General features: G+C 35.5%; 1 protein-coding gene and 1 long non-coding RNA gene across 4 annotated transcripts in view; both read right to left on the bottom strand.

Moving 5' to 3' along the window:
- LOC111493399 overlaps nt 1–21,277 on the bottom strand; it is a 631,558-nt gene that overhangs the window by 293,203 nt on the left and 317,078 nt on the right. The gene's annotated exons all lie outside the window — the stretch shown is intronic.
- On the bottom strand, nt 2,765–20,601 carry LOC111492119. Of its 2 annotated transcripts, none has more exons than XM_023141350.1 (14): nt 20,436–20,601; nt 18,813–19,343; nt 17,392–18,555; nt 16,979–17,306; nt 15,164–15,419; nt 14,867–15,083; nt 14,396–14,739; nt 13,754–14,281; nt 12,310–13,525; nt 11,578–11,925; nt 10,131–10,368; nt 4,731–9,772; nt 4,497–4,639; nt 2,765–4,171 (listed from the first exon to the last, which is right to left on the bottom strand). In XM_023141350.1, exons 1-14 carry the CDS (start codon nt 20,439–20,441, stop codon nt 3,154–3,156), a joined length of 11,379 nt encoding a protein of 3,792 aa, XP_022997118.1. In that variant the 5' UTR covers nt 20,442–20,601; the 3' UTR covers nt 2,765–3,153. The 2 variants fall into 2 exon arrangements, with proteins under 2 accessions (XP_022997118.1, XP_022997108.1); XM_023141340.1 differs by lacking the exon at nt 20,436–20,601 and adding an exon at nt 20,072–20,417.

The following is a 21,277-nucleotide window of genomic DNA, read 5'->3' as shown; positions in this document are numbered from 1 at the left end:
CAGCTTATTATATATGAAATAGAGGTTGAATCGAGTCTATCCAATTTTGTAGATAAATAATGAATAATTGTTAAATGTCTTGAATCATGTAATAGGTTTTGTTTGATCATTTGGACACCAGAATCCTTATTAGTTGGGTGGGGTGAGTTATGAACTCTATTCACGTTGCTATCATCACCAACCCAACTCAAAATTTCGAGTTCATCCACCCTCGGCCCCAACTTCTTCAATCTCTAAAATTCTTATTACTCCCTTCATAATTGTTTTTTTTTTCTCTCTCTAATCATTTTTTTACACTAAAGTTTAATGTTGTAATTAATGTTGATTGGTAAGTTTGTTAGGTTATATCAATTTTGACAAAAATGTTGTAATTTTTACTTCCTATTCAATTTTTTCTAATTTTTAAGTGACACAAATCATTAAATAATTTTGCCAAAGCTCATAAATTTCGATAAAATGGGTTAAACTCTAATATTGTTTCTATATTGAATTATATCAGTTTTAAATCGTTCATATATTTTATTATTCATTCAACACAAACGCTAAAATTGTATCAGGTTAAGACCATAATATAAAAATTATGGGATAAAATTATTTTAAAAACATCAAGAATTAAAATGATGCTAAATTGAGAGCATATTAAATAATAATATTAAAATTTGAAGTAAATAAAGAAACCAACCATCTCACCATAACAGCCAAGAAATTTAAAATTGAAACAGGAATAATAAATAAATAAATAAATAAACAATTATTAGCAATTCAAATTTCAAACTTGAATATGCTCTCACGTGCTCAAAGTAATGATAAGAAAAGGGAAATGAAAAGAAACCCAAAACTCAAATTTGTAAATCATTTGAAATGAAAAAAACAAAGACATGCAAATTCAAATGTTTTATGATTCGGGTGGTTTTAATTATTTTTATTAGCTTCACAACCCAATTCCATCTAATCCTATGTTTTTCGTTTTTTTTATTTATTTAAAATTATACTGGTTCACGTTACATATTACGTTAACAACTGAAGTATCATAAAACTCAAATATCAAACATCCGCAAGTTACAATGACATCACTAACATCTATTTACTAATGCAAGATATATTTAATTTTCATATCAATTTTAAGCGTAGATAAGGATGAATTGGGTTGTGAGTACTATGTTTGAATGAGCCAGATAACTTAATCGAGCCTTACTTTTATGCTTTGAATTGGATAGTATAGAGTCTTACCATTCATTGATTCATTTATTATTATTATTATTATTATTTCGAGAAAAAGCAATAAAAGGTGGATTGATTTGAGTGGATTGCAAAAGCAATAAAAAGAAAAAGGCTAACTTTTTGAAGAACTTTGTCTTTGGTGGTGGAAGGCAGTTGAACAAAAAGTATTTGAAATTGGTTAGGAGGGTAATAAGCCCAGGGGGTCGAGGGCCAATCCCAGCAGACCCATTAGGACCCGCCACTCGAAACGAAAGACATGCCATTTCAGACTCTTCAATAGTACCAGACTTCTCATTAACTATAACTAGAGTTCCCTCGTGTCGCTGCAGTTACTTTGTACTAGATCGCCACCGTTGCTACGGTTGTTGTCTTGTATCGCTAGCATTATCATTCAAAAGGAGAAAACACAAAAACACTTCAGTTAAGTGGGAAGTTGACGGGAGAACTCATTACTTTACTTTGGGAGAAAGATGAAATTAGAACCAATCGCTACACAAGAGGACGGTGAGTAATAAAGCCCTACGACTTTAAGGTATCTTTGTTATGTGTTCAAATGTAGGTGGTCCTCGGCACCTAGACCAATAAGTAGAAATTTCTGAAGCAAAGTCTCCCACCTATTGAAACTAAAACCATTTTGTTTTTTTAATTTTTAATTGTTATCGTGCTTTATTGGTCATGAAAAATATTTATTTTTGCACATAATTTTTTAATTCAATGACTCGGGTAAGAGATGCATGTTGTCTGTATTGGATAGCCAATCATTAATGATCACATAGGGTAATTGCTGTTAATTATTTTTGTGGTAACGGTGGCACATTGTGTGTATCGAATAACCAGTCATTAATGGTCTCTAAAGAACGATTGCTGAAAATTATTTTTCTTGAGTAGATTACAAGTGGTGTGTTTCGAGTATAGATTACAAGTTGTGGATTTCGAGTAATCAATCATTAGAGTCCCTCAATCTTGATTGAACTACTGTATAATGGTTTGTTTGCATATCTAACCCTTGGGGAGTGTCATAATGAGTATTTCTAATACTCACCATGTTTTTAAAATGATCTTCGGGTAAGGGCAAAACCAAAGCATGAAAGTAACGACAAGGTAAGAGAAATCAGCCACGGAACAACTCGAACAGTTTTATGTTTTTACATTTCCGTATTTGCATTTATTTATTTGTTTAAACTTTGTTAGAATAATCCTAATTTATGCCAGGGAGCCTTAGCTTGAAAATTTTCTTACTATTGAACTATTTGGTTAAATTACATGTCTTCCACAATTCCTTTAAATGAGTACTCTCGAGCATGATTTCACTAAAATGTCTTTTAGTATATTTTCATATAATTTAAATTACAAACGTGACATCTCCTACCTGTACGTATGCAGAAATCGGTGGTTGAATTTGGTCTTGGCCTCTTTCCACAAGAAGATTATTCAAATTTTCAAACTCTTTTGCTGTACCAATGATTGAATGTTTAAAGAAGGGGAAATTCAATTAGCGACAACCACAGACAGATAGCTTTCATACACTATAACCCCCTACACCAATAGTAAAGAGTTTACTTCGCCAATATCAAAGCCATTTGATCTATATGCATTATATATATTATAGAATCAAAGTTCTCACACATGTACCCGGGTGTATATATATACAAGAATAAGAAACGGAATAAGAATAAGTACCGATTGTCGTTGGAGCCCAAAATCTTCCTTGCTAAGACTTGACTTGTAGTTTTGTAAGATTGTGCACTTGAAAAGACTCGTCTTTTAAGGGCTCTTCAATGTTCAAATTTCATACCATTTTCTGTTAGTCTCAGTGTGCTTTGGCTATGGACTTGTGATCTTGCCACTCTATTTACCCTTCTCAGCTTTGATATCCCTTTGTTTTAACTTTTTCTGTTCAAGTTGCAACGGCTGTGATGACTCTTTAGCTTCTTACAAGTTATTGAAGAATTTCATCTTATCCTCCTTCACCTTCGAATCACTCAAGCTTGTTGTTTCTTTTTGTACATATTTGAGATTCTGCTTGCCTTTCAACTTTTGTCCGGACTCTGCTTTGTTGACAACGTTCTTCGTGTCCTCAGTCTTCACATCATTCTGGGTTGCAATTTCCTTTTTGGCAGACACAACCTTTGGCTTAAATTGTAACTTGTTTGAAGAGCCTTTAGCTGTTGACATGCCATGGACATATGCAACTTTCATCTTATCCCCCGTCTTCGAATTGTTTTGTGATGCTTTCTCCTTGCACACTGCCTCATTCTTTGGTTGAAACTGCAATCCTTGTGAAGATCCTTTAGCTGTTGACATGTTATCGGCCACTTTCATCTTATGCTTTGTCTTTGTATCACTTTGGGATGTTGGTTCCTTCTTTACCAACTCGAGCTTAGGTTGAAACTTCAAGCCTTGTGAAGCCCCTTCAGCTGTTAACATGTGCTCAGCAACTTTCATCTTATCTTTGGTCTTTGGATCATTTTGGGATGTTGGTTCCTTCCTAACCAACTCGAGCTTAGGTTGGAACTTCAACCCTGGAGAAGATCCTTCAGCAGGTGACATGACATGGGCGACTTTCATCATATCCTCGGTTTTCATACCATTTTGAGATGTGGTTTCCTTGTACACCGTCTTGAGCTTAGGTTGAAACTGCAACAATTGTGAAGACCCTTGAGCAATTATCTTCTTATCCTTAGTCTTCGTATGAGATGTTGTTTCCAGCTCGATCTTAGGCTGAAAATTAAACACTTGTGAAGATCCTTTGGCTGTCAGCATCTTATTTTCAACACTCATCTTGTCACTCTCTTTGCGCTTCCTTTCTCTTGCTCTCTCCCTTCTGGAAGCAGATGAAAGCTTGGCGCTCTGGCTTGTATTTCCATCCATGTTCCAAGTGTTTTTCTCTCGTTTTCCGCACTCCAACTTTCTTGAAAGTCTTTCAATAGATGTAACAAGTTTAGGATCACTGAAAATAACAGGCAAACAACATGAAATACAGGTATCAGATTCGGAGCATCTATTATTCTAGTCTAATGCACAGGAAAATGAGCATATTTGACTATGAAGGTTCTTATATAAGCCATTCGGAACATCCTCCATGGTCATTCATGTACTAAATATTAAATAATGAATCTACCTTATATATGTACTAATCATTACAGTGAATCTAACTCCAAGATGTATCCAATGAACTTTCTTTTCAAAATCTGTCCATGTGTACTCGATGAATTAAATTTATTCATTAACAGATAAGCCTCTCTTGATGATGATGAGCTATAGATGAAACTCACCTCATACGAACTGCAGGAGACATCTTCAGTTCATCAAGTATGCTTTTCACTCGAAAAAGTTCGGTCTCTCTGTCAAAAGAGCCTTTCTGACTAGATTTGGGCACAGAAGTATTTATACAATGAACTCTTTTCTTCAACTTCATCTGAAAAAATATTTAAGAAAAAGATACAGCTTAAAGGCAAAAATAATAGGAAAAACAAAACGGAAGATAGCATTCAAATAAAAGATGTTACCTTCTTTAAGGCATTAGACTTCCTGCTCTTTGGATTTACCACCTGAGTATGTTTTTCTGATTTAATCGAATCAGAAATTGTGTTCGAGTTTGTTTTGATCATAACTTCTACTGCATCTCTGTTTTCATCCTCATTAGCATTATGCAGAACTTGTGAGGTTTTAGCGTTCAATAGAGTTGAACCATCGATAGGCTCAGCTTTCTTGCTGCCAGAAGGAGAAATAGATCCACAATTGTGATCATCCATGAGGTTCTTTGCAAAAAGAAGTTTCCATATATCATCCTTCTTGCCAATTTTCTTCATTCTAAGGGAAATGGCTGCTGGAGCTACAGGTTTGTTGCATACACCTTTAAAACATACTTTGACTAGAGGATTCCTAATCTTCCAAGCTGCTTCTGCCATATAATTCAGGAAATGAAGGTTCTGCTTCTTTCTTTGCATAAAGAGCTTAGAGAAGGCTTCAGGTAATTGTGAATGCATATCAGGTTTGCGAATAAAATCATACAGCATGTTATAATACTTCCCCAAATTGGCAGAAAGTAAACACATAATGATGACAAGTCGCAACAGAAAAATGGGATAGTATTCTTTTGAGTTGATGTTGGATCTCTTTATCCATTCCCTTGCACCACAGTTATTGAAGAGAAGCTCATGAACCATTTTTGCTATAGAGTCAAACAAGTGTTCAGAAGATATTTCAGTATTCACCATGCTTTGTGCTTGTCTGCCAGACCACTCCTCGCAGACAAGCCACTCAATGAATGAAGATCGAGTGGCATAGAAGCATCCTTGAGTCATCGATATCAAAATAAATTGACGCTCGACTATATACAAGAAACAATCAGGTGACATATAATCGAACTCTTTCTTCCAGTTAACAAAAGTAAGCATCAAAGCCTCGTGCAACTGGTTGATCAGACCACCTTCTCCAGAAGCCTCAACAACTTTTCCAGCCACTGAACTTTCTGAAGTTTGTGAATTGAATGCATCAATTACTGCCTTCCACTGTAACTTCATACTGCATTTTCTAGCAATCTTATCATACACTCCAGAAGTTAGCTTCCCAGAACCCAAGAGTGCCATCACGACCTTTCCAATTTGTTCATATGATAATTGACTCTTTGAACCAATTATTTTCAATATGACTGCTTCAGTGACACTACAAGAAAGCTCAGTTTCTCTTAAAGTAATCAAATTTTCAGTCATTGGTTCAGTCCAACAAAGACCAAACACATTATCAAAGAAATGATCAGCATATGATTCAAGATAATCATGCAGCTTCTTGTCATCATCAGGCAATTTGGCAAGGTTGTATGACAACAGAAAATTTGCAATCTCAAAGACACCAATGGCAATAGAACTTCGACGAAATTTAGATAAGGAATGAATGACAGAGAACCTGTAGCTGTTGCTGAAACATTCCAAAACTTTCATACCAATAGAAAGCAACTCTGTGTTCCAATAACTTCTAGCAGCAAGAGCGAACTGTTGAACATCCATGCTCATCAGCTTTCCATCTCTCTGAACAGAGTGATGGCTAATATGCATCATCCAATCAGCATCAGTAAATAACTGGTAAGTGTTCTTCTGATCGTCAAACTGCTTCCTCACGCCCAAGTATTTCAAACAGAACCCCTCATAAATTATGAAGTCATCAACATTCTTGGTACCAAGTGACTCGAGATATTTAATGACGCCTAAGATATGATCCTTCCAGAGGTTCCAAAAGTAGGAAAGGGTTTCAATGGAAACCTGGCTCTGAGAGATTTTATTCTCTGCATGTCTCAAGGGATCACTCACTACGACATCTTCCAAGTCATATGAGGACGTGTTTGAACAAAGGTGAGCATCAAGAATGCGTCGAGCTGATAATATCTCACCACAGATGTTCTTATTTTCCCGGGAACTGCTCAAGTGATGTTTTATGTCTAACAAGCTATATATTCCATCAGATAGTATATCAGTCTCTAAACAAACATTTCTGTGGAACATATCAGAATTGAGTTTTGCAATTGATTTTGCTTTTGATAGAAGTTTCTCCTTTTGTTTAAACTGCTTCAAGGGCCATCCTTTGCTTTGGGTTGTCCATAGAGAGTTGGCTAGAACATAGAAAAGAATCAGTTTCACAGCTTCTTCAAGTTGGCCAGCCTTCTCTAACAAATCAACTTCGAGGAGAAGATCCCCTTTCTGCCTTGCAATAACAGCAGCCTCCATAAAATTTCCTGATACTACTTCCAGTGATATCAGCTCATCAAAGCAGGCCACAGATTTCAAAAATAAACGTTGGGAATCCATGGAATGAAAGGTTTTAACAAATTTCATCATAGTTCTCGTGTCTTGAAGCCTATGATAGTGAAGTGCACATTTTCTTAAAAAAGTAAACTTCAAATCTTCCAAATCATGAATATTACCTACTAAACTACCTTGGCCCAGATGATCTTTGCAGCACAAGACGAACTGCAGCCTAACACTGGTAAAATTTTGCAACAATGTTCCGGTTGCAAATTTTAGAAACTGGGAATTCTTGAGAAAATTCTCAACTTCACAGAAATTAATGGCTATCATACTTTGACATAATTCAGAGGCATTAGAGGCAGTGGCAGAGAATGAATAAAGGGCCTTTAATTTTTCCAAGACCTTTATTCCAACCGAAAGCACTTCTGAACTCCAATATCTCCAGCCAGCAGATGTAAACTGGCATGCAGCAAGGCCGATTAAGCCACCATTCCTGTGCAGGGATCCATTGACCACTTCTGTTGCCCAATCAGCATCAGGATTAAGCAAAAAGTACAGTGTTTCATGATTACTGTATTGCCTCCTTACACCAAAGTGAAACAAACAAAAATCCTGTTGACTCTCACAGTAACCATGAACATCTTCAATGTCAATAGAGCATAGATGATCAAGTACGGCATTGACACTATCCTTCCATAGATTCCAGAAATAAAACAGTGTTCCAAAAGACACCTGATTTTTGGAGATTGATTCTTTTGAATGCATTTCTAGATCATCTTCTGTCACATTTTCCCACATGTAATTTGACACACCTAGTTTAAGATGAGCATCTAAAATCTTCCAAACAGAAAGAATTAAACCTCTGAAATTTTTATGGCCCTTAGAAGCAGTTAGACTCTGTTCCATCTCATCCAAACCACTTACTTTCTCTGATAAGATATTAGCCTCTACAGAAATCATGTCATAAAATGATTCTGAATCACGTTTTGCAATGGACATCGTTTTCTCTAATAATTTCTGCTTGTGCTTGAACTCCTTTAATGGCCAACCTTTGCTTCCAGAAGTCCACAATGAGTTTGCATATATATATAAGAAAAAAAGCAAGGATGCCTCTTTATAGTTTCCTGTCTTCTCTAGCAAATCAATTTCAAGAAGAAGGTTGCCTTGTGACACTGCAATAGCCAACGCCTCTGAAAAGTTTCCTGCTTCCATTTCTAGGGACAAGAGTTCATTGAAGTAGTTGAAAGACTTCAAGAATGAACGTTTGAAATCCATAGAATAAAAGTCCCTGACAAACTTTAACATCGTGATGCTATCTTGTATTTTATGGAAGTGGCGCGCACAACTCACGAGATAAGATTGAGAGTCGTCATGTACAGCTTCAATCTCATTGGCCAGATCTACATTTGGAGTCTGGTGCAGTCTTAAAAACTGGATGGAAAGATACCCTGAGTCAAAAATTGTTGTCTGGTTTTTGTAGTCAATGGATGACTTGATATAATCGTCTTCTGTGAGGAACTTAGCCATTTGAAAAAGATGAACGGCAGTGAAAGCTTGAAAATAAAATGAGAGAGAGCTATTGACAGAGAGCATATGGAGATTTTTTAATTTGGATAAAATCTTCAACCCAACAGAAGATATTTCTGATAACCAATAACTCCGTGCAGCTGCAACAAACTCTCGAGAATTGATGGTAACAAAATTTTCGTTGCCTTCAAAAGATACTGTCCTAGCCCATTCAGCTTCAGGGTCAACTAAATGGTAAATACTGTTCCCATAATTTAACTGCTTCCTTACACCCAAGTAATCTAGACAGAATTGTTCATAGCTTGCATAATCACTGTTGATTTGGCTTTCAGGAAGTTGCAGATACTCTAATATGCTCATCACATTTTCTTTCCAGAAGTTCCAAAAGTAAACCAGTGTCTGAACTGAAACCCGGTTAAGGGAAATTGTTTGCTCCACATGTTCTCTTAAATTTGTCACTATTTTATTTTCCCATATGTATTTGGAGGTGCCGGAAGAAAGATGAGCATCAAGGATTTTCCAAGCAGACAGAATTTCACCTCTGAGATTTCCATGCCTGTGGGAGGAACTCCAATTCTGCTCCATCTCGAACAGTGTTCTTGGCTGATTTGATAAGATATTGGCTTCAGTAGTAACATAATCATAGAAGCTGTCTGACTCATTCATTGCCAATATCTTTGCTCTGGTTAGAAGTTTCTCCTTTCTCTTAAATAACTGAAGTGGCCAACCTTTTTTTGAACAACCCCACAAAGAACTGAAAAGCACATGTTGCAATATGAGCGATGACGCATCTTTCAAATTTCCAGCCTTCTCTAAACGATGAATCTCAAGTGAAATACCCTCTTTCTTCATTATGATACTAGTAGCATCTTCTACGTCTTTCTCAAGCAACAATATTTTCTCAGAGAGACCTAAAGTCCTAAGGAATGAACATTTTTCATCCATGGAGTCGAAGATGTCAAAAAATTTTAAAATGGAACGAAAATCTTGAAGTTCATGATAGTGCAGGGCGCCTTTCTGCAGAAACACATGCCAGATCTCTTTGAAATCTAGACATTTTTCAATCAGATCATCATCATCATCACAATGTTTCCTCCAGCTGCAGATCACTTGCAACCCCATGTCAAAAAGATTTGCAACAGTGCAGACATTCAAGAACTTTAAGAAGAATCTACCCCTTGAATATGCCTCAGCCGCTAATTCGTAGCATTCAGCCAACATATAACAATCACCAGCATCTTCTAACTTTGCTTCTCCACATTTTTTTGAATATATATAAGCTACATCAAATATTGAGACATTCACAAGACATTCAAGATGGGCACACATCATATACTTAAAAGCAAGAGAAATGAAAAGAAAAAAAACAAAAAGAAAAATAATACTTTTTGTTGATATAAAAGAGGTCAAATAAAAACAATGATATTTATGCAACAGAAGTGAGTGAGACAGGAAATAATATAAAAATAAGGCCAAGTTAAGGAACCCACTAGTGCTGTGTCTCTCTATTTTTTATATTCTCAAACAAACTATCTTACTAATCATCATATTATCCCTTCCTTACCATCTAGTCGTATTGAATTCCTAAATATGATCCTTGAACAGTCTTAGACTTTAAACAAGATTGAAGTTACGTACCTGCTGTTTGATATTCTTTTAACTCAATGAAGCACTTAGCAGCAACCTCAGCACGATCCATAGAAATATAAATTTCAGCAGCTTCCTGAAGGGCATTACGAGCCATTTGAGGATTTGAACCATCCAATATGCAAGCAGTTGCACGAAGAGAAGCAGCCCTGGCCCATTCTCTTTTAAGTCTGTCGTCAGCTCTTTCAAAGCACAGAGATGCTGCCACATAAACACCCTCACAAAAGAACTGCCACAATGTATATAAAAAGGAAGCACAAAAGATGAAAAGTTTTAGCTAACATAAAAGATGAACTTGCAACAGACATGAGGATAGAATCTATGTGTAGCTAACATTTCAACATCCTAACAAACCAATAGTATATGTATTTGTCCATGTAGATAAAAAAAGGACAGTTCAACGTAACTAAAAAAGTATTTCCAAATTCATATAAATTAATCCAATATGCTTATACACAAAACTCTCACTTCTTATTATGCTAGGAAAAAGTCTTCAGCCTCTTTAAATACTTCCTCATCTGATACAATACATGGAAAAGTCCTGACTAAAAATGCACTCAATTTGGAACCATCAGGTCAGGATCCCTGGGAATAGTGCTCCAAATGAGAAGGTTTTCGAGCCATTTCACTTCCTTTGGCCATCAATTCATCTCCTACTTTAGTTGATAATCATCTTTCAAAAGAAGTTATAAATTCAACAGAAGGGGAATCAACAAGGCAGATTTCCTCGAGAATGAAGTGGAGTCAATAAAGATTCCTAGGTGAGTATTAGTAGTGATGACATGGAGATCACTTTTCCAATTGTCATTGAGCAAGATAAAATTTCTACTGAAGAAGCTAAAGACTCTAACCCTCCTTCAAAGAGTTTGTCTTCCTCCCGGTTAAAAGCAGCGTCCTTCAGCAAGCTCACCAATCCCTAAACTACTTTACCTCTAAATGTGCAAGGTATCTCCTAATCGATTTCTTCCAACTTCCAACCCTCTGTCTCACAATCACATGAGTTGTCTTTTCAAATTAGATTTAAAATGTAATGAAAATTGCTTCTTGAAGCTTGAAGCCAAGTGCTCGTTTATTTATAATTCTATGTATTTTAGGATACATTCTTAGACTCATTCAAGCTTATTTGGTCAATCTTGCATGTGGCGTGATTCATATCTCAAACAAAGAAGGATCTTCCATGTCTCAAGATATTAGACCAAAAGGTTATCCAGTTTTGAATTTCCTTGAATTGATTTTCAAATTCGTTTTGAGATTGTTAGATTAGAGTATTATGGGTGTTGTTAGTTGGCAAGATTATTAGATCCAATCCTCAAGAGTTCTATAACAAAAACCTAGATTCCATACGAAGGGTATTTATAATTATTAGAATATTCAAGAGGATATTTGTAACCAGTAATTCAACTTTATTTATCATGCAAGCTGGAAATTTTTATCATACCTCAAGCCCCAGCGAGCTCCACTCCTCTTTCGTACTTGGGGCCTTCATTGCTTGTATGATCGAGTAATCCAATGTCTTGACTTGAATATAACATAGTTTTTTCCAATAGTCAACAATCGGATTGGGAAACTCCTGGTTGTCTTCATAGATCCATAATCTTTGCCTAGAACGTGTAATTGCTATATGTAGTAACTTTAATTCCCAACATAAGTCCATATGTACTGGTTGATTGAAGTTTGGAGAATTGGGAGCCATTTCAAGCATGTCTTGCTCGATCATGTATTGATATATGACGCTCCACTGATGTCCCAGAGGTGATGAGTTGAAAAAATTGTACACCAGAACATCCTAAAATGAAAAGGAGAAAAAAAAAAGAACTTCAACATACAAACGTGACACAAAGTTCAACGATAAATTTGGTAAAACATAGATTCTATTCTGAAAAAAAGATAACTGTCTCAATAACTAATAAAGTTCCTCCAATCTCGATCCCATTCATCTTGTGCAATTGATTGACTATAGCGAAAACAGAACTTACCTATGACACTTATCTAGAGTAGATTTTATAACCTGAGTTTTCAAGTTTTGAAATGCCTGAGGTGATAAATCATCCAAACTTGAGACAACTCTTAGAAGCCAGATATGTCATCAATTCAAAAATCAAAAGAATGGCCGAGTGACAGTGACTTATTAGAAAATTTATTAGAATTCAAAATAAGAACTAATACTCACCTGAAACTCCAAGGACTGACACTCCATAATTGTGAGGACAATTGCTTGATTCCGTACAAGATTAGAGATCCCATCCCTGGCATGCTCATCTCGAACCAGGATGACCTGTTTTGCTCCAAATTCACGAGTATCTGCAGGTACATTTCCTGTCCCTCCAAATAATAGTGTCATCATATTTTGTCCTTTGCCATTCTCAAGAAGAACTGGAGTTTCAAAATTACCAGAACTCATTTCACTTGTTTCAGGGCACAGTATATCAATACAGTGAGGAAAGAAACGAAAAAGAAGATCTGTAACACTATTAGCTAATTGAAGAATTTTAGGTTGTGTATGACAATTCTGATTCATATGAAGAATGTCAGGGATTTTCAATAACCCTGCGCCAATGTCTTTTTCATCGGTTTTTACTCTTGATATGAATTCCTTGTAGAACAGAAATCTTATGTCGTGGAACCTGAAGTCAATACCCTTGGCAATAGTTTGAGATGTATTACTTGAAAAAACAAAGCCTGAACTGACATTTCCACACAGGTATTTCAAAAGAGCAATTTCCATCATAGTAAGAGCTTGTACTTCATCCACGTAGACATAATCCATTTGGTCACCTGTATATTGAGAACATTTCAACCGATGATGAAGATCAATGACTAGATCAGCCAAATCATATTCCCCTTTTTCGTTTTTCATCCTTTCATAGTCTAAAAATATATCATAAATTCTTTCTCTTTGCTTCCTGCTTAATGTAGACCGACCCTTTGCAAGTCGAGTATAGTCTAGCTTACTAAGTCTACCATCAGGGGTTTCCTTTGCTCCTAATCCACCTTTTATCTGGGAAATGATTTCATTGAAAACCACAACAGCATCGAGGTTGTTGGTTAGACAGCCATCAAAATAGGACCAGTAAAATGAAGAAAATTTTTTAACAGTTACTTCTTTTGATACTATAAAATTATAGGCAGCAGTTGATAATGGATCTCTGGGCTTGCCACAACTAAGTTTCCACTGTTTCAGGAATCTAATCAAGAATGAATCTCCCACAGTTCTATCAACCATTATCAAGAACTTTCGAAATGTTATCACAAGAGGATATGAGCTGAATGGAATACCATCGAAGCTATTTGGAACATCCAAGAGATCTTGGGCATCATCCATATCCATCACGCCAACTTTTTTAAATTTTTGGTTCTCTTCTAAAATGTTCCCACCATTGGAAATTCTGCATATTGAAGAAACCTTCTATTATGGTTTAAACATATAAAGCATGATTGGGTGATGGTAAAATTAGAATATCAGAAACATAATTTGAGACAGATCATGAAACAATATGAGACTGTACTTTGTGGTGAATTAGCTACAAAGAAGAGGGAAGATCTAGTCTCCTTCTCTAATGCATTTTTCAAGAAAGGTATGACTCTAAGACAAGTACCAGAAATTTGTCACAAACCTTTTCAAGTACGAAAGGTGCTCCTTTACAGCTTGGCATTGTTTAAGAGTGGCTGTGATGAAAAGCTGACGCAGGACAGTCCTATCGATCTTTTTGCATGCCTCACCACCATCATTTCGATAACCTACTTCTGCATTATCTCTCATTACCTGACTACATCCCCCGGAATGGATCTGCTGCTGTCGTTCTCTCATGAACAGTTTTATTGTCAAAGCTGCAGTTTTCCTTGAATCAGGCCTTCCCATTATGAAGGCACTGGTTGGAAAAAGAATTATCTCCAATTGTTCATCTTCCACTTGACATGGGAGATCCAATTCTTTACTAGCATGTCTTGAAAGCAAGTGCTTTGCTTTTAGATAGGATAAAGATTGAAACTTCATCTGCAGCAAATTCTTTTTCAGAGTGCCATTCTTAATGTCATCACTGTCAGCTTGCAAACTTAAAATGGCATCGAGCTCAGCTTTCATGTGATCCTTATAGATAACAACATCAAGAGAAGCACCCCATGTGATTGGAAGCTCAAGATCCCTGGAGCCATATAACAGAAAATTATGTGCGGCCAACATCATCCAATTGGTAAGTAACTGAATGGAAAATCTTTTTCACACTGTTCACATTTAAAATGAAAAGATAAGGATGTACCCTTTATGAGACTTTGCTTTACAAAGATTTAGAAAGTCATCAGTATACAGCTCATGTATGTTGGAAAGGCATTCAACCAGTACTTTTACATCCGCCAAAGGTTTGATATCCCATATCTTTAGAACTTGTTTGTACTTTAAATCCTTCTCAATATCCAATGAGTATACTATGAACAGACCTTCAACTTTAACACTTATTATGTTAGAACATTTGGGATTGGAGACGCTGTTAGCTTCTGGGCGCCAGCCACAGGCAAGCCTTAGCAAAAGAACAATAATTGACTTCTTTTGGTTGATCGAGACCACTTTCTGGAATGATGCCCTAAAAGAATCACTTAGAAGAACCTGAGATTACCAGAAAATAACTTCGTTTAAGCACATTAAAAATCAATTTGAATTTGAAAGAACATACATATCAATATTTAGTAACGAAGTTATCTTAAACAATGACAGAGCATTAGAAGAAACATACCTTCCACTGAACAAGTTTAAATAGTACACTATCCTGGTTGAGTAAATCATCAAGCTCAAGGAGCACTTTCTTGACCTCTATTATAGCATCTGCTAAGTCTTTGTCTTCCTCAGCATTAAAATAACATTGACGATCCTTGGCATTGGAAACTACAGATTCCCATTCAGAATTACTATTTCCCAATGTTGTTGCATCTCCCACAATCCACAGACAGTGTCTATAAAGAACAAAGATTCTAAAATGTAACAAGTAAAAAGAAATTAAATATTACCAATACATACATGGAGGATAAAATACCTAGCTCTTGTTAAAGCAACATTGATTCTCTGTGAATTGGAGATGAACCCAATATTGTTTCTCCTGTTGGATCTGACAGTAGTTAATATGATCACATCCTCTTCACCACCTTGGAAACCGTCCACAGACTTTACTTTTACAGTAAAATTATCACTCTTCTCATATTTATGTCCAAGCCTGCTCTGAATTGCTGAAACTTGTGCAGCGTAGAAAGAGATTACACCAACGTTGAGCCTTGTCTTGGCTTTCCTCCATGCTGCGTATGAAGGAAACCCACATCATTGATGAGTGAAAGCAAGAGAAATTATGAAATAATAATAATAAATAAATAAAATCATCTAGAACAAAGGATCTACTGAAAATCCAAAACCTATCCGAAAGAGCATAAAGAAGAATTCTAAGTAGTAATTGCAAGCAATAAACTAAGAAATATATTTATTTGAAAAATCCATCAAGTAGAAAAAGCCCTAAACCCTAAGAAGATTTCCTGGATTTGATACTTTCAGGAAAGAGCCAAGTTGTAAGCACTTTTTTCAGTTTCTCAGTATCAATGATGCCAAGTGCAATTTTCAATATCGTTAAGACTACAATATCCACAACAATTTCGCATCATCAACAAGAGGCATTATTGCTATTGTGACCTTTGACTATAAAAGTAAAATCCAACAAAAGGAGCTAAGACAAAGACCATACTAACTGTACAAAAAAAAAAAAAAAAAAAAAACAATATGAACTAATCAAACAAAATTGGAAAATTATAAAAGATCTTAGAGAACACGCAAAAAGAGTAATTGAGCCTAACAATGGATCACACCACTTTCCAAGGCCTCACAATTTCACTTTTTTCTTTCTTTCTTTCTTTTAACCAAATAGTAAAATTGCATCTACTTCACCTACACATGAATGCAATGCCTTTGGATGAACCACAATTCAGAATGAAATATTCAAATTCATGAGAGCTTGAACTTAAGCCACATCCCTATCATTAGTTTACAATTCTGATCATATAAATAGTAGTGTAACACCCTAAATGAATAACTGGTTAAAATTGAAAATGTACAAATTATAAAGCAATATTATAGATGAAAACCCTTGCATATAGCACTAAAAACATAGGAGATTATGGCTTAGTTTGGGATTGAAGTTGTTTCAAAATATTTGTGGGCAAATGTGCTTTTAGAAAAATCAGTTGTAATATGAGATAAATTAGTGTTTATTAAATTTCAATTTTAAACCTAAAAAAGCTTGATAAATCAATACTAATATTGTTGTGGTTTTTCCTAGGAAGCACGAACTCTAGGCTCCAGACATGTATCCAACACGCTAAAAAACAATTTTTTAGTCAAAAATATCTTTTGTGTTTACAGTAAATTTACATGTTTTTGTCTATATCGAATTCTTAATATATCAATATGTACACAGATTCTATAAAAAAAAAAAATAATAATAAATAAAAAGAAGTCCCTGACATATCCACGTCCATGAATCTTAGGATTTTGCTATAATAACCATAGTAGATATATCATTTAGATAATTCTATATTAATATTTAATATTGCATTTATTATAAGTTAATTATTTAAAATTTACATGATTTAAAAGGCAAATTATTTTGTTTGACTTGGGAAAAAAAGCATAGACATGGAAAGAATTGGAATTTCAAAAACTTCGTTAGAGAACATGACAAATTTTTAAGAAAGCTGTTATCTAGAGGATTCTGTAAATTAGAGTAAATTGAAAAGTGATTTTAGATAAATTAATAAATAATCAATTTACCAAGCATGCTAAACCTGATGTCTCAATTGTATCAACATACCTTTGTAAAGTTTTTCAATTATTTTGATCACAACAGCTACCTCAACAGTATTCTTCTTGCTGTGTCCATCATCATCCCCTTCTTCTTTCCCAACAGAAACATTTATGAAAGTATACGGACCAAACATTGGACTTGAAATATAACGCTTCTTGTGTACTTTATCCTTGACAAGAGGAGCATCTAGAATTTGATTACTGTAAAATTTGGAATTTGGAAAGCAGCTTATTGATGGATGCATTCTGTATTGTGTGTTGAGCAAATGCTTTGAATGTCCTAATAAACTCAGCCGTTCAAAAAGACTTCTACCGTATCCAGCTGCATCACAAACCTAATAAAGAGAAGATTAGATATTATGTGTGATTTCAATGACAAACTATATTGGAATGTCAATATAGACGATCAATTGAGCATACCTGGCTACTAACTACTGCTGGTAATTGGCGCTCATCACCAATAAGAATAGCATGCTTTAATCCGGGAAGCTGCAATGGTACAATCGATTCACATTCCTTCAGCTGTGCAGCTTCATCAATGATTAACAAGTTAACTGGGTCCATTTTCATGGATTTCAATTGGAATGAACTGGAAGCAGTGCAAAGAATCAGAGAGGCCCTCTGGAAACAAAACTGTTTCACAGATTTTTTGTTTGCTGTACTTGGAAGTTGAAGTTGATCCAGAGAAGCCTGAAGAAATCTGAGAATTGAGAGGCACTGGCTCCTCAAGTGTAAGAAGGTTGCTTCCATTGAATGATCTGGGAAGCGCATAAATACTTCTGAACATGAAAACAGAATCTCCATTTGCTCTGATGTTACATTGTCCTGGGATAAGAGCGTCCCAAATGAATCTACCAAGTTCAGAAGGATCTCTATATTCTGAAAGTTATGCTCCAGGATGAATTGTTTGGGAATATGTGTTATCAAAGTTTGAAGACAACCACGGACTGCCAAAGCGGTAGTTTTGAATTTTTCCCTTATGAACCCAAGGAATGAAGAAACCTCAACCCCATTATCACCTTGCTTCTTGTCACTTCTGCTCGTGTTTACATTAGACTCCAAAAAGATGTGATACTCAGAATTGCTACTTTCAAGAAGTTTTATCAGAGAAGTAATATGACACTTCCAACCAGATTGTCCAAAACACTTGAGAAGCTTGCCAACACGATGATCTAAATATATTTCTTCGAGTTCAGAACTAACTTTCAGCCGATCCTTATTCCCAAATATGAGCACGTCTCCCAAAGAGCATAGCACACCATCTTCTTTGGATGATTCTCTCAACAACTTTACAACTCGAGAGGTCAACTCTGTAATAGCCACATTTGTTGGTGCACAGGCAAGAACTCTTTGTTTCATTTTCAAAATTGACCACAGCAAGAAACTGATAGTTTTAGTTTTTCCTGTACCAGGTGGACCCCATATAAGCTCCACCGAAGGTTTATGATCACAAAGTGTCTTGCAGACACAACATAGCACAGCTTCTTTTTGAGAATCATTCAACACAGAAGATAAGCTTGCCCCCAATTTTTCAGCACAGACAACATTATTAGACAAAGAGCATTTGTTACAGATTTCATCACCCTGACATCAGAAATGAACAAATTAATTGCTATTTATTGAAATAGTTTCGTTTTCCCCAAAATTGTGTTTAAAGAAAGTTAGGACATGAAAAAACCTAGTAAAAGGCACATAAATGTAAAAAGTTCCCATAACAATTGGAGATATTTCAAGAGCTTCCAATTCTTTTGTTGGTTAAAAGTATCATGCTCCGAGGGCCCAAACCAATCAGAAGCTAATGAGGTAATAGGTGAACATCTTAATTCAGGAAAAGTTCTTACCATTGAATTTTTGCCAAGTACATGCTTGATAATCTTCAAGTCTTCAGAAAAGTGTAAACAATTCCATATTCTCACGTTGGTTGTGACATTCATCAGAAAAACAATAAAGAATTCTTTTGTCATGCCCTGTTCACCACCGATATTTTTGGATACATTAAGTTTCAGATGAGTAGAGCATCCACTGTCAGTGACGTTTTGAACCCAAGCAAAAGCCCAGGTCCTTGTTGAGCATTGCAAATTCATAACATTTTCCGGCTTATCATCCAGTATGAGAAAGATATCCCCAGGCAATGTTCTATAAGGCTCCTTCTTACTATTGTTTGTTGTATTTCTCCAAGTATCAACGTCGACATTTAGTAACAATTTGCCGCTAGATTTTCGTTCCTCAACAGAGATCAGCTTAGCAAAAGGAGCTCTATGAATTGCCTTCAAACTTGAAGACAGTTCTGCTCTTGTTTCTTCTAACAAAGGAAAGAGATAAGACGCAAGATATTGATGCACTGAGTTAAACGATTCTGGAATATTTTGCACCTGCAATTTTGAACTCAAGAAAAAAATAAGCACCCATCAGCTATGGTAATTTGACTTATTTCAACAGATGAAACCAACGATTTTACAGGAATGAAAAGGCTACTTCAATTTGCAGTAACAAGTAATAGATCATGCACCATCTAACGAAGCTTACACGTTTAATGAAGTAAAGAAAATTTAGCTCTCAAGCCAGCTTGTGAATGCATGCATTGATCTCATAAAACTAGTATTTAAATATTGAAGTCGATAAACTAGTAAAGTAAAAGCCATAGAATTTAGGAACTTAATGAACATTGTACCACATCCCACAATCTCACTTTTGTCCTCCAAGTTTTAACAATGTTAGAAAGGAACTTCTACTCAATTTCATATCATATGGTTTAAACAAGCAAGTCCCTAATTTAGGGGGAAAAAACAACCATTCAAGAAAAAGTGGGAATAAGACAAGGGAAATGGATGGTGCTTCATTTGTGTATAAGAAATTTCATGGTTGATAACCATTTCAATAACTATATAAGTAAAAGAAGATGCAACATTTTATACATAATTCTTAAAGTAGTTTAGATTTTCAGTTTGTCCAGCATCCACTGTTACCATTACAAAATCATAAGAACAATATAAAGAACTGGCAAAAGAGTGGCAGCTAATGACATGAGGGAAAGAGAAGAACCCAGAAAATAAAAAATAATCAGAATTCAGAAGATGAAAAGATAAAACAAGAATAGAACCTTGTCTTTATAGAAATCATCATATGATATATCTTCCAAAGTCCAAGAAAACAACTGATCAATGAGACCATTGAAACGTATTTTCTTAGGATTGATCATCTTTGAAGAGCCAGCTGGTTCCATTTTCAGAAAAAATCTTGAGTCACAAACTCCCTCAGCATCAAATTGAGACACAAACAATGAAACTGGGAAATATGAACCTCGATCAACATTCACACCCTCTTAACGCTCACTTCGAATTCTTCTAATCGAATCAGAAACAATCGGAACAAGTGAGGACGAAATAAGAGCAAACGCATTGATGAAGAAAACAAAGTAGACTAAAAATTGACTTGGAAAAGCCATTGAAAGCTTAAAAAATGGCATCCATAGTACCATATGGGTCCACTTACGCCTTCTTTTTCCGCCTTTTCGGTACACAGAATATCATTGATGATCTTTTCCGATGCTTTAACATCTTGAAATTGAAAGAAGACGTCATTTTCCGAGGCCTCACTTTGCAGCCTCGTTAAGGAACGCAACAGAGCTCTTCTTTCACACTGTACAACAAGTTTCTTAAGAACGAAGGAGAAGTCGGCATGTACGGACTAGCCACTACCAAGTTTTTTAAAAACTACTACTTTTTTTTTTTATCCTTTTTATTTGTTTGTTATTATTTTTTTAAAAAAAATAAAGGAAATAAAACAAAAAAAAAAACTTTTAACGAAAAACTTTTGAGTTTTTCTTTGGATTGAAGAACATTTTAATTTTTTAAAAAATAATTCAAATTCTTATGCTTAGATTAGTTTTAGGACGAGAATTAACAACCTTTCACGTATCTATTACCTGTTGAAGATTGGTGGAAGAGGAGTCTCGTATTGATTGCTTAACTTAAAGATCAAGAGTTTATAAGTAAACAATATTATCTTTATTGGTATGAGGCATTTTGGGATCGAGTAAAACCATGAGAGTTCATGTGGTGAACAGTCATACACTCCATTGACACAACAAGAATAATAAATACCTACTTATACATGAAAGCAACTAAAAGAGGTTTGGAATGGGCATGCAATCATGGACAACACGTCCTGTACAAGTATAACCCAGACATCTAACACTGAGCCACAAGCAACACGCCTTGGACAAACATGACCATGACATCCTCCCCCACTCAATTGGGTGACGTTCATGTCAACCGACTTTTCACATCTTAAAGATGTAGTATCT

The sequence above is a fragment of the Cucurbita maxima genome, unplaced genomic scaffold, assembly GCF_002738345.1.
Source record: "Cucurbita maxima cultivar Rimu unplaced genomic scaffold, Cmax_1.0 Cma_Scf00001, whole genome shotgun sequence".
Lineage (NCBI taxonomy): Eukaryota > Viridiplantae > Streptophyta > Magnoliopsida > Cucurbitales > Cucurbitaceae > Cucurbita > Cucurbita maxima.
Note: the sequence above shows the minus strand (reverse complement) of the source record. Positions and strands in the feature narration are given on the sequence as shown.